General features: G+C 61.6%; 1 protein-coding gene across 1 annotated transcript; it reads left to right on the plus strand.

The window, feature by feature from the left end:
• Nucleotides 1-1,681: 1,681 nt before the first annotated feature.
• SESN2 (sestrin 2) lies at nucleotides 1,682-10,407 on the plus strand. The gene is made up of 10 exons (XM_027705999.1): nucleotides 1,682-1,765; nucleotides 5,426-5,491; nucleotides 6,214-6,411; nucleotides 7,138-7,320; nucleotides 7,581-7,790; nucleotides 8,525-8,675; nucleotides 8,835-8,950; nucleotides 9,145-9,335; nucleotides 9,803-9,947; nucleotides 10,028-10,407. The coding sequence occupies exons 1-10, from the start codon at nucleotides 1,697-1,699 to the stop codon at nucleotides 10,112-10,114; spliced, it is 1,416 nt and encodes a 471-aa protein (XP_027561800.1). The 5' UTR covers nucleotides 1,682-1,696; the 3' UTR covers nucleotides 10,115-10,407.
• Nucleotides 10,408-11,297: the final 890 nt, after the last annotated feature.

Genomic DNA, 11,297 nt, shown 5'->3' on the forward strand with positions numbered 1-11,297 from the left:
CAAAACACCCTAAAAATAGCCCTGGGAAGGGGACAAGGACGAGGAGCAGTGACCAGGGACATCTGAAACTGGGATGTGCTCCCTCCCTGCAGGAGCTGCTGTGGCTGTGCTGGCCGTGGGGCTCTGACATGTTCCCTTTGTTGGCAGGAGCTCAGGACAGAGCTGGAGGAGGCTGTTGCCAGGCAAACCCGGAGTTGTTTGTGCAGCAATTCCCATTTGCTGGACTTTGCCGTGTCGGGCTGTCAGGCAGTGCCAGAGTGGTACCAGTGCTGTGTCTGGGGCTGCCTGTGCTTGTGGGGGTGGGGTTTTTCCCCTTTCTTTCAATTTTTTTTCCTTTATCTTTCTTACTTTTTTTTCTTTTTGCCTTTTTTTTCAAAGCCACATTGGAGCAACCTGGGCTAGTGGGAGGTGTCCCTGCCCATGGCAGGGGGTGGGACAACATGAGCTTTAAGATCCCTTCCAACCCAAACCATTCTGGGATTCTACAGGGCTCTTTCATTGAGTTTGGTGTTTATCCAAAGGGACGGGAGCTGGGCTGGGACCTTGTAGAGACTGGGAGGGGAAAGCTGCTCAATTCTTGGGGCTCCTCTGCTCAAGGTTAATCAAAGTGTTCCATGGCAGGGAGTGCTGGAGTGGCTGGAGGGGGAACATGGCTCTGTGTGCAGAGGTGGGATTTTGGGGGTTGTCCTGTGCAGAGCCAGAAGATGGACTTCATGATCCTGGTGGGTCCCTTCCAATTCAGGGTATTCTGTGATTCTATGACAGGGCAGCTCAGCAATTTTGGACATAGAACCTGCCTGGGAAGGTGTGCAGGGTCCTCATGTGCCATTTCACAGAATCCCAGAGTGATTTGGGTTGGAAGGGACCTTAAAGCTCATCTCATTCCGCCCAATGCCAAGGGCAGGGACACCTTCCACTAGCCCAGGTTGCTCCAAGCCCCATCCAACCTGGCCTTGGACACTTCCAGGGACGCGGCAGCCACAGCTTCTCTGGGAAACCTGTGCCAGGGCCTCCTCACCCTAACAGCCAACAATTCCTTCCCAATATCCTGTCTAACCCTGTCCTCTGGCAGTGGGAAGCCATTCCCCCTTGTCCTGTCCCTCCATACCTTGTCCCAAGTCCCCCTCCAGCTCTCCTGGAGCCCCTTTAGGCCCTGCAAGGGGCTCTCAGGTCTCCCTGGAGCCTTCTCCTCTCCAGGTGAACCCCCCCAGCTCTCCAGCCTGGCTTCAGAGCTGAGGGGCTCCAGCCTTGGAGCATCTCCGTGGCCTCCTCTGGAATTGTTCCAGCAGCTCCAGGTCAATCTGATGCTGGTCCACGGGGCCGGAGGCAGCTCTTCAGGGAGGTGGGAGCAGAGGGGGTTTCCACCAGTTTTCTTTTCCCTTTGCCCGCAGGAGACAATTCCAAGACTCCCAAGTGTCCCGAGGGCGGGGAAAGCTCCCGCGGGCGGCTGCGGGTTGACCTGATGCCTCTGCCTTGGCCCCGCCCCTGCGCTACCATTGGCCCGGCGAGTGCTGAGTGGTCACGCCCCCGCGTTGCCATTGGTGGAGGCCGCCCGGGGGGCGTGTCCCCGCCCGCCCTATGTAACCGGGGCGGGCGCAGGGTCCGGGGGTCGCTGCGCAGCCCGGGGGTGTCCGGGGGGCTTTTGGGGGGTCTTGGGGGTTTCCAGGGTTCTCCCCACAGCCCACCCCCCGCCGCGATGCTCGTGGCCGGCTCGCCGTGTCCCCTGGAGGAGCACCGGAGCTGCGGGACCCGGCGGGGCGGACAGGTAAGGAAGAGCTGCCGGGGGGATACACGGGGGGGGCGGCCCGCCCGGGAGGGGCTGGGGGTGTCCCCTGAGCATCGCTGCTGTCCCCCCCCCGCCTGTGGACACCTCTCACCCACGGCCGGCTGCAGGGAAGGGGACAAGTCGGGACACGTCGAGGGACCGGCCGGGATGGAAATGGTGGGGGAGTTTGGGGTGGGGGGTGCTGGGAGCATCTCCAGACTCCTGGAGGGGCACTGGAGGGCTGGGCAGGGAAGTTTTGGTACTGCCGATCCCTCCTGGGGAGCTGGGATGTGTGTGGGAGCAGGGCAGAATCGGGGACAAAGGGAAACTGAGGCGGGGGGGTGATGGGATGTGCCCGCCGGGGTGAGTGGTGGGGGGCTGGCAGGAGGATGGGGGGCTCTGGGCGTTCTGTCCTGTTGTTTGGCTCGTGCTGCTGTTCCCAGGCCGGTTATGGGATCTCTGATGTCCCAGATAACCCAAACATTCTGGAAGTGTCTGGCATTGCTTTTGCATTTGGAGTCCAGTGTGGAAAACTGGGGTGTCCGTGGAGCTTTGCATGATCTCCCTGACCCTCCCAGGCAACCAGAGCGGTCTGCAGTGTCAGTCCAACAACATCCTGAGTGTCCTGAAAAGTTGGGAATTGCCTCTATTTGCAAGATTTATTTTCCCCTCTCCAAAAAAAAAAAAAGTCGCATTTTTTCCCTGTTGCTCCTGCATTCCCCCTTTCCCCAGGTTTCCCCAGGGACAGTGGGACTGCTCTGCAGCTGGGGGGGAGTTGGTGGTCCCCCAGCCATGTCACTGCAGGATGGTTACTCCTGACACGGGCTGGAGGCTGGGAATGGCGGGACAATGTGTGGGAGAAACCCCAGGGAACAGGGAACAAACAGCAGGGGGGTCACTCCAGCACTTGTCCTGACATGAGCCAAAGCCTGAAATCTGGAGCAGGCAGGGGTGAGGCTGGGGGTGTCAGGGATGCCCCAGACCTTGGCCAGCAATGTCTGGCAGGTACCACCGAAATTCCATGGATCTGGGGCTTCCCCACTGCCCGTGAAGGTGCCTCGGTTGCGTTCCCGTGATGGTGTTTGTTTAACCTCACCTGATCAGGGATGGTTTCCCCACACCTGACTAAGCACCGGCACCAGTGTGGGGAGGGGGGATTAGTGCTCAGCACACCCATCTTCCCACTCCTGGGGGATTATCTCCTTCCCCCGGAGCCCCTCTGCCTGCCCTGTGCCAGCTGGAGCCTGGGAGCAGGTTGTGTGCCCGGTGCAGGGCACAGCACCCCCCGTGCCTCAGCTTCCCTTCAGTTTGACAGGATAACAGGAAACAGCCTTCAGTTGGACCAGGGGAGGTCGAGATCGGATATTAGGAAAAATTCTTCATGGAAAGCCTTGTCCAGCCCTGGCACAGCTGCCCAGGGAAGTGGTGGGATCACCATCCCTGGAGGGATTTAAAAGATGTGTGGATGTGGCACTTTGGGGACGTGGGTTAGCGGTGGCCTTGGCAGCGCCGGGTTGGACTCAATGATCTTAGGGGGCTTCTCCAACCTGAACTATTCCATGATGTGATTCCCCACCAGTGGAAGCAGGAGGAGATCCCTCATCCAGAGGCGGCACAGGGAGGGTTAAACCACAGCACCCCCCCGGGATTGCTTAATGCAGCAAAACACGAGGAGCCTCTGCGGGGATGATTAAAAACACCTTCAAAGGTCACCCTGAGCTGTCACCGAAAAGCCTCGGGCTGGCTCGGGGCTCCTCGGCTCCTCCCTGCCGTCGGGGTTGGAATTCCAGCCGGCTGGAATGCTGCTGTCTGTCCCGTGGATTTGCCGTCCCGTGGATTTGCCGTCCCGTGGATTTGCCATGCCGGGATCTGGCCGCTATTGTCCCTTCCCAGGGATCCTCTCAGAGCTTTTGGAGCAGCTCCTGTCCCCAAACCCTGAGTTAGCACGGAGCCAACTCAGCACCTGGAGCAGCGATGACAGGAACCTGATCCCGCTGATCCCTGGAGTGCTTCCGTGGTGACTCAGGGTGGGAGCATCCCATGGGAGCCCTTGGATGTGGGCACTCCTGGCTTTGCCCTGCCTGTATCCCGGGGCCGTGTCCTGCTGCCTGGGTCATGAGCAGCACGTGGCCGCAGTGACAGCTGCTGCCTGTCACCTCCTGCCATCCCACACCCCTTCCCTGCTCGGGAGAGGGTGCCAGGCTGCACCCGCCACCTCCAGAGGGATTTGGGTCATGCCTTGGTGTCCCTCCCCATGGGCAGGTTGGCCAGTTCACCCAGGAACTGACTGGGTGCTGTGGGAGCCCGGCTGCCCCTTTCCAGCCCTCAGGGGTGTGGGGCAGCACCCCCTGTGCCCTGCTGGGGATGATCGTTTATTTTTGGGTCCCGGGGGCTGGCAGGGATCCAGCTGTGTCCTGGTTTTGCCTGGGATAGGGTTCATTTTCCTCTTTTGGTGGCTTTGGCCGGGCTGGGACAGGTTTCCCTGGGTGTCCCCAGCAGCACAAGTGGGGTGACCAGTGGGCACTGCCTGCCCTGTGTGGGTGTCCCTGAACCCAGAGCAGGGAGCAGGCACTGGATGAAGTGTCCCTGAGGATGGGCCAAGGGAGCTTTGTGTCCCACACCACGGGCACAGCTCCTGCCTCCGGTTCTCCGTGGCACTGCTCCTCCCTGGCTGTGCTGGGGGGACCATGGGATGGAGCAGGGTGGTCCTGGGCATCCCAGGGTGAGGTGAGACCTTGGGTGGGCAGATCCAGCCCCTGGGTTGGTGCTGGGATCCCATTCAAACATCCCGTGGAGGTGCTCGGGAACAGGTCGTACCCTCATGGGGCCACACCCAGCTCCTGCTGCTGGAGGGACCGGGGGATTTCTGCAGGGAAAGGGAAGAGGAGGGTGGTTCTTCACCAGCTGGAGAGGATTCCTGAGCACCTCCTCCGTGGCAGGACCTGTATCCAGAGGGTGGGCTGGGGGAAGCTGCTGTGTCCCTCCTGCTGCTGCTTCCATGTCTCTGTCCTGGTTTGGGGCTGTTTGTATCCCTGTCCCCGTGTGCTCCCTGACTGGGGACAGCCTGCACCCACCTGCCGGCAGGGAGGAGGGAAATCGGTGTTTGGAGAAAACACGGCATGGAAAACTTGCTTTTCCCTTGAGAGATGGGGAGGGGGGGAAGGAGGGGAGGACAGAAAGGGTCTAAACCCTGTGCTTGGAGCGTGGAAAGCCCCTGTAAGGGGATTAACTGTGTGAATGGATTTGGGGAGGGGGGAAAGCTGGTGATGTTCAGGGATATTTCGTGCCCGGGTGGGGTCAGAGGGACCGTGGTTGTGCTGGGGATTGCCACCACAGTGCCTGGTGCCGCTCCTGTCCCCCTCTGCCGTCCTGCGGGACCCTCGCTCCCTGTTTTTCCCTGTTTTCCCAAGGAGGGGGTAACAGGCGGCTCGGGGGCGGTGTCGCCGCCGTCCTGCCCCGTGTCCCGCTGTGTCACACGCACCTCCGGGAGCGGAGCAACGTCCCCGCCGGGTTTCATCAGGCACTGCCGCCCTGACGTAAGGGCTGTGGGGGCGAGGGCCAGTGGCCCCAGCGGGGTGGCTGCCTGAGTCACCCCTTCCGGTGGCACCGGCGGGGACACTCGGTGGCTCCGGTGACTCCCGGCTGCTCCTTCCTCCCTAGGAAACAGGGATCAAGGTCCCCCGGGAGCTGGCGAAGGGCCCCAGCGCCTTCATCCCCCTGGCAGAGGTGAGAGCCGAGGGGCCGGGCTGGGGTGGGGCGGGGGCTCCTTCCCCCCTCCCTGCCCTGACTGGGGGGTCAGGGGGGATTCCCGCGCCCCACCCCAATTCCTAGTGCCTGGTGGGGCTGGGATGGTGAGGAAGGGTCAGCCAGCCCAGGGGTGTCCCCATGGGAGTGGGGGGGGTATCATTTGGGAGGGTTGTGTTGTCACCCGGGTGTCTTCCTGCCCTGCCCGTGCCTCAGTTTCCCCACTCATCCAGACACTAATGTCCTTCCCCTGACAGGCAAAGTCCTGCCCTGCCCCTCCCCCGAAGAAAAACTCTGTCCCAAAATCCCCGGGGCACCCTCAGCCCTATCTCAGCTCCCACCGAGGGTGTCCCAGATGGTCCCTCCCCGGGCAGAGATATCGGTGTCGTCACCGCGCCGGGGGGGCTGAGCCCCAGCTCCTGCCCTCCAGTGCCCAAATAAACAACCCAACCCACGGGCTGAGCCACACAGGAGCCAGCATGGACACCCCTGGACACCCCCAGCCCCCTGGGAATGGGGAGACGGGCGCCGGGAGCCACCGGCGGTGCCCATTCCGGAGGCAGGGAGCTCCCAGCGGGGTGAGGATCTGCTGCAAGGGGATGGCTGCTGCTTGCTGGGGGGGGAGGGTCTCCCTTTAGGTTGTGGGGGTGGAAGGAGTGCGGGGCTGCATCTCACAGCCCTTCCCTGCTCTCTGCATCCCACAGATCCCGCGGGAAGGAGCGGAGAGTGGCCTGCGCCAGCTCCTCATCGAGGCCTTCGCGTCGGCGGGGAGGGTGGACCACGTCGCCATGGTCATGGGGCTGCACCCCCAGTACCTCAGCAGCTTCTGGAAGACCCAGTACCTCCTGCTGCGCATGGACGGGCCCCTGCCCTACCACAAGCGCCACTACATCGCCATCATGGTGAGCAGGGGGGGCCTGGGGGGCACGGGGGGGGCCGGGGGGGCACGGGGGGGGTCCCAGCGCTGCTGCTCAGGAAGCAGGAAGGGATTTGGGGTCTCAGAGATGAGCCCCTCTCTGATCTGGGGTCCCAGGGGGTTAAGGTGGGGTCTCAGCACTGCTGTAGGAAGGCATTTGTGACCCCACTATTGGGCCTCCTCTGATCTTGGGTCCCAAAGCCTTGGAAGCCCCTTTAAGGTTGGTGCCCACCCCAGCACCCTCCCTTCCAGAGCCCCTGGGGACTGGCATTGATGGTGGAGGGAGAAAACCTCCCCTGGGGGGGTCCCAGCACCACTGCTCAGGAGGCAGGAAGGCATTTGGGACCCCAGAGATGAGCCCCTCTCTGATCTGGGGTCCCAGGGGCTTAAGGGGGGGTCCCAACACTGCTGCAGGAAGGCATTTGGGACCCCTCCAGTTGGACCCCCCCTGATCTGGGGTGTCCCAAAGGTTTATGAACCCTTTTGGAGTTGGTGCCCACCCAGGGTTCCCCAACACCCTCCCTCCAGAGCCTCTGGGGATGGCATTAATGGGGGGGGTCAGACCTCCCTGTCTGGACTCACATCCTCAGGGAAAACCCTCCAGGAGAGAGGGATGTGTGTGGGGGTGTCCCTGCCTTGGCTTCTCCGAGGGTTTGTCTCAGGGTTGGGGGGCCCTGGCTGGTGCTGGGGGTGACTCCCGGCTCTCCCACAGGCAGCAGCCCGGCACCAGTGCTCCTACCTGGTGAGACTGCACATGGGGGAGTTCCTGCAGGTGGGGGGCAACCCTGCCTGGCTGCAGGGGCTGCACTGTGCCCCCCAAAAGCTCCGCAACCTCAACGAGATCAACAAGCTGCTGGCGCACCGGCCCTGGCTCGTCACCAAGGAGCACATCGAGGTGAGGGCTGGTGCTGCCGGCACAGATCACCCCCAAAACACACTGTCTGGGGGGAGCCTGACCCCGGGGGCCACACCCCTGCTTGCACCCACCCCCAGGTTTAACCCTTTGGGGGCTGAGTGACCCCCATGGGTCTGTGGGGGAGGCACATCCCAAACACGCTCCTGTGTCCCTGCCCTGGGTCTGCCCGGCTCTGGGCTGGGGTGGGGGGTTCCATGGGGAGGTTGGGGGGTCTCTCCAACCCTCCCTGTGCCCTGCAGGCTCTGCTGAAGCCCGGGGAGGACAGCTGGTCGCTGGCAGAGCTGGTGCAGGCCCTGGTGCTCCTCACCCACTACCACTCGCTCGCCTCCTTCGTCTTCGGCTGCGGCATCAAACCCGAGGGGGACCAGGATGGGGGCAATGGCTGCTGGCCCCCCTCACCCCACAGTGACAGCAGCCCTGCCTCTGAGGACAGCATGGGGGGCTCTGGGGTAAGGGGGGCTTTGCCTTGCAGGGGTGGGAGGGCGTGGTGGGGTGCTGGGTGCTTTATGGGGCTTCTCCTGGGAATCCCAGAATGGTTTGGGTTGGGAGAGACCTTAAAGCTCATCCTGTTCCACCCCCCTGCCATGGGCAGGGACACCTTCCACCATCCCAGGTTGCTCCCAAGCCCCATCCAGCCTGGCCCTGGACACTTCCAGGGATGGGGCAGCCACAGCTTCTCTGGGCAACCTGTGCCAGGGCCTCCTCACCCTCATAGGGAAGGATTTTTTCCCAGTATCCCATCTAACCCTGTCCTCTGGCAGTGGGAAGCCATTCCCTGTGTCCTGTCCCTCCATCCCTTGTCCCCAGTCCCTCTCCAGCTCTCCTGGAGCCCCTTTAGGCCCTACAAGGGGCTCTCAGTTCTCCCTGGAGCCTTCTCCTCTCCAGGTGAACCCCCCCAGCTCTCCAGCCTGGCTCCAGCCCTTGGAGCATCTCCGTGGCCTTTTATTGGGAACAGCAAATGCTTTAGGGCTGTGCAGTATCATCCTCATCCTCTGCAGGGCTTCCCCCTCCTCCCAGTCCTGGGGATGGAGCGTGGGAGCTGCTTGAGGTCTGGGCAGGACAAACCCAGAGGCAAATCTCTGTGCAGCAGCCCTGAGGCTGCTCCAGGTGCCAGCAGAGCTGGTTTTGGGGGCCCCTCTGCTCGAGCAGGGGCAGGGTTGACCCTGCCCTGTGCTCCCCCCAGGGCAAGGACGCCATGCAGGAGGTGGAGATGCTGATGGAGAGGATGAAGCTGCTGCAGGAAAACCAGCAGGAGGAGGAGGGTGTCACACAGGAGGAGATGGAGACGCGCTTCGAGATGGAAAAGACGGAGAGTTTGCTGGTCCCTCCCTCAGGTGAGGAGGTGCAGGGGGGCACCTGGCTGGGGGGGGCTCCCCGTGGGCCAGGGGAAGGGGGAAGAGCCAGAATCTGCCTGGGAGAGCAGGATCAGCCCCTCAGTGCAGGGCTGGCTCTGTCTGGGGTCCCACCACGTCACTCCCGGTGGTGTCTTGCAGATATTTTGGACCCCTCCCTGCAGTCCCACGTCCGCTGCTTCGTGGAGGACCCCGAGTTCGGCTACAAGGACTTCACACGGAGGGGGGAGCAGGCCCCCCCCACCTTCCATGCTCAGGTGAGAGGGGGGTGCTGGGAGGGGAGGGGGGGGCAGCCCCTGCTTGTCTTGCCATGGGGGGGACAGTGGGGACATTCCCGGGGTGGTGGGAGCAGCTGGGTGGGTGAAGGGCTGGAGCTGAGCCAGATGCTGAGAGCTGTGGGGCCAACTTAGGGGGAGACCCCCCCAAAACCCCAGTATCCCCAATCCCCCAGGATTACACATGGGAGGACCACGGCTTCTCGCTCATCAACCGCCTGTACCCGGACGTGGGGCAGCTGCTGGACGAGAAGTTCCAGGTGGTTTATAACCTGACCTACAACACCATCGCCATGCACTGCGGGGTGGACACCTCCATGCTCCGCAGGGCCATCTGGAACTACGTCCACTGCGTCTTCGGCATCCGGTAGGTCCCCAAAACCTGGCCTGGAGCTTGTCCTCCACCTCGGGAAGAGCCCAGGAGTGGGTGCAGTGACTTGGTCTTGGTCAGGCTGTTGCTTGTTGTTGAAAATGATGCTGTTGTGTGGCTCGGTTGAGGTCCAGAAGGACCCCGGGGGGTGGCAATTTAGGAAGAAATTTTTATTATAAGGGAGGCGTAAAATTCTCTGTGATGAGGGAAGTGAGGCCCTGGCCCAGGTTGCCCAGAGAGGTGGTGGACTCTCCATCCCTGGTTGTGGACTCCTCATCCCTGGAAGTGTCCAAGGCCAGGCTGGACAGGGCTTGGAGCAACCTGGGCCAGTGGAAGGTGTCCCTGCCCGTGGCAGGGGGTGGAACGAGATGGGCTTTAAGATCCCTTCCAACACAAACTATTTTGGGATTCTGTGAGTGCACAGAGGTTGTGGCTGAAGAACACACCCTCCCCTCTCCCCCCAGCTACGACGACTACGACTACGGGGAGGTGAACCAGCTCCTGGAGCGCAACCTGAAGATCTACATCAAGACAGTGGCTTGTTACCCGGAGAAGACGACCAAGCAGATCTACACCCAGTTCTGGAGGCACTTCAAACACTCAGAGAAGGTGCTGCCCCCTCCCTGCCCCTGCTGGCGGGGTGTTTGGGGGTGCTGATCCCAACCCCTGACCCCCCTCTCTCCCCTCAGGTGCACATCAACCTGCTCCTGCTGGAGGCTCGGATGCAGGCGGCTCTGCTCTACGCCCTCCGCGCCGTCACCCGCTACATGACCTGACCCTGCTCTGCTCCCTCCTCCTCCTCCTCCTCCTCCTCCTGCCCCATGGGTGGGGGACAGGCCAGGGGGGAGCTGCCACCCTGTTCCAGTGAGCCTGCAGTGTTATCTCCCTGCTGAAGGGAGCTGGGGAAGGAAAGTTGGGGCTTCCCCGTCCGTTCTCCCGGGGAAGGGGATCCCTAAGAAGTGGTGGGAAGAGCCCGTTGTGCTGCCCTGGCTGAGCTGGGGGTGCCCCACTGCTCTGTGCCTTTTTGGGGTGAGCCTGAAGGAAGCCAAATTTGGGTGTCTGTGGGAGCAGTGCTGGTGTCACACCCCCGTGTGACACATCCTAGTGCCAGAGGACTGTCCCCCTGCCAGGGAGGGTCAGAGGGCTTCACTCCTGCTTTTTGGGGTCTCACTGTGCTGGGAGATGCAGCTGCTGGTGGGGGGGGGGTTGCCCTGGCACCCCCTGCCTGGCTTTCTGCCTCACCCCCTGCGATTTGGGATGTGAAGTGCCTTTAACTCGGGTGCCAGGGCAGGAGCAGGGTGAGGGGAGAAGTGCCCGTGGGGTGTTTTACACCTATTTTTGCACATCTCCACTGCCCCAGTTTGAGGGGCTGAGGTGGGGAGCTGTGCTGGGACACGGGGCTCCCTCCTGCTGTGAGGGTGATGGAGTGACCATGGCTTTATCCAGATGTGCCAGAGCATTCCCAGAGGCGCAGGTCGCCAGGGAAATATCTATTTTGGGAAAGTCCCCACTCCTGGCTCTGCTGGAGCAGGATCCAGGGCCAGCAGCACCACCACCCTTGGTTTGGCTGTTTAATCATATCTCCAGTTAAGTTATTTCTATATTTTTTGGGTATATTTACTTCTGACTGGGCATGGAAATGCCCCTGTGACTTTGCTACGGATCTTGTTCGAAAAAATAAAGTTGTTGGTTTTTATTTTTAATTTATATTTTTAGGGGTTTTTTTATTCTTTCTCCTTCTTGCCCTTCCCCTTGCTCAGCCCAGGGGCTGATCCTGTATAGAACTGGGGGGAGGCAGGTGGGGTGGATCCTGCTGCTCTGGAAGTGTTTATGAGCATCCCTGGGTTGTCCAAGGGGGAAAATGGGGGGTCTGAGCACTCCCTATTTTCCTGAGGGGAGTGAGTTTTGACTCCAGTCCACCCTCCTTGTGGTGATTGTTCCCACCTGTTTTTGGAGGTA

This window comes from Neopelma chrysocephalum, unplaced genomic scaffold (genome assembly GCF_003984885.1).
Source record: "Neopelma chrysocephalum unplaced genomic scaffold, ASM398488v2 Primary Assembly neopelma1_361, whole genome shotgun sequence".
NCBI classification, from domain to species: Eukaryota; Metazoa; Chordata; class Aves; order Passeriformes; family Pipridae; genus Neopelma; species Neopelma chrysocephalum.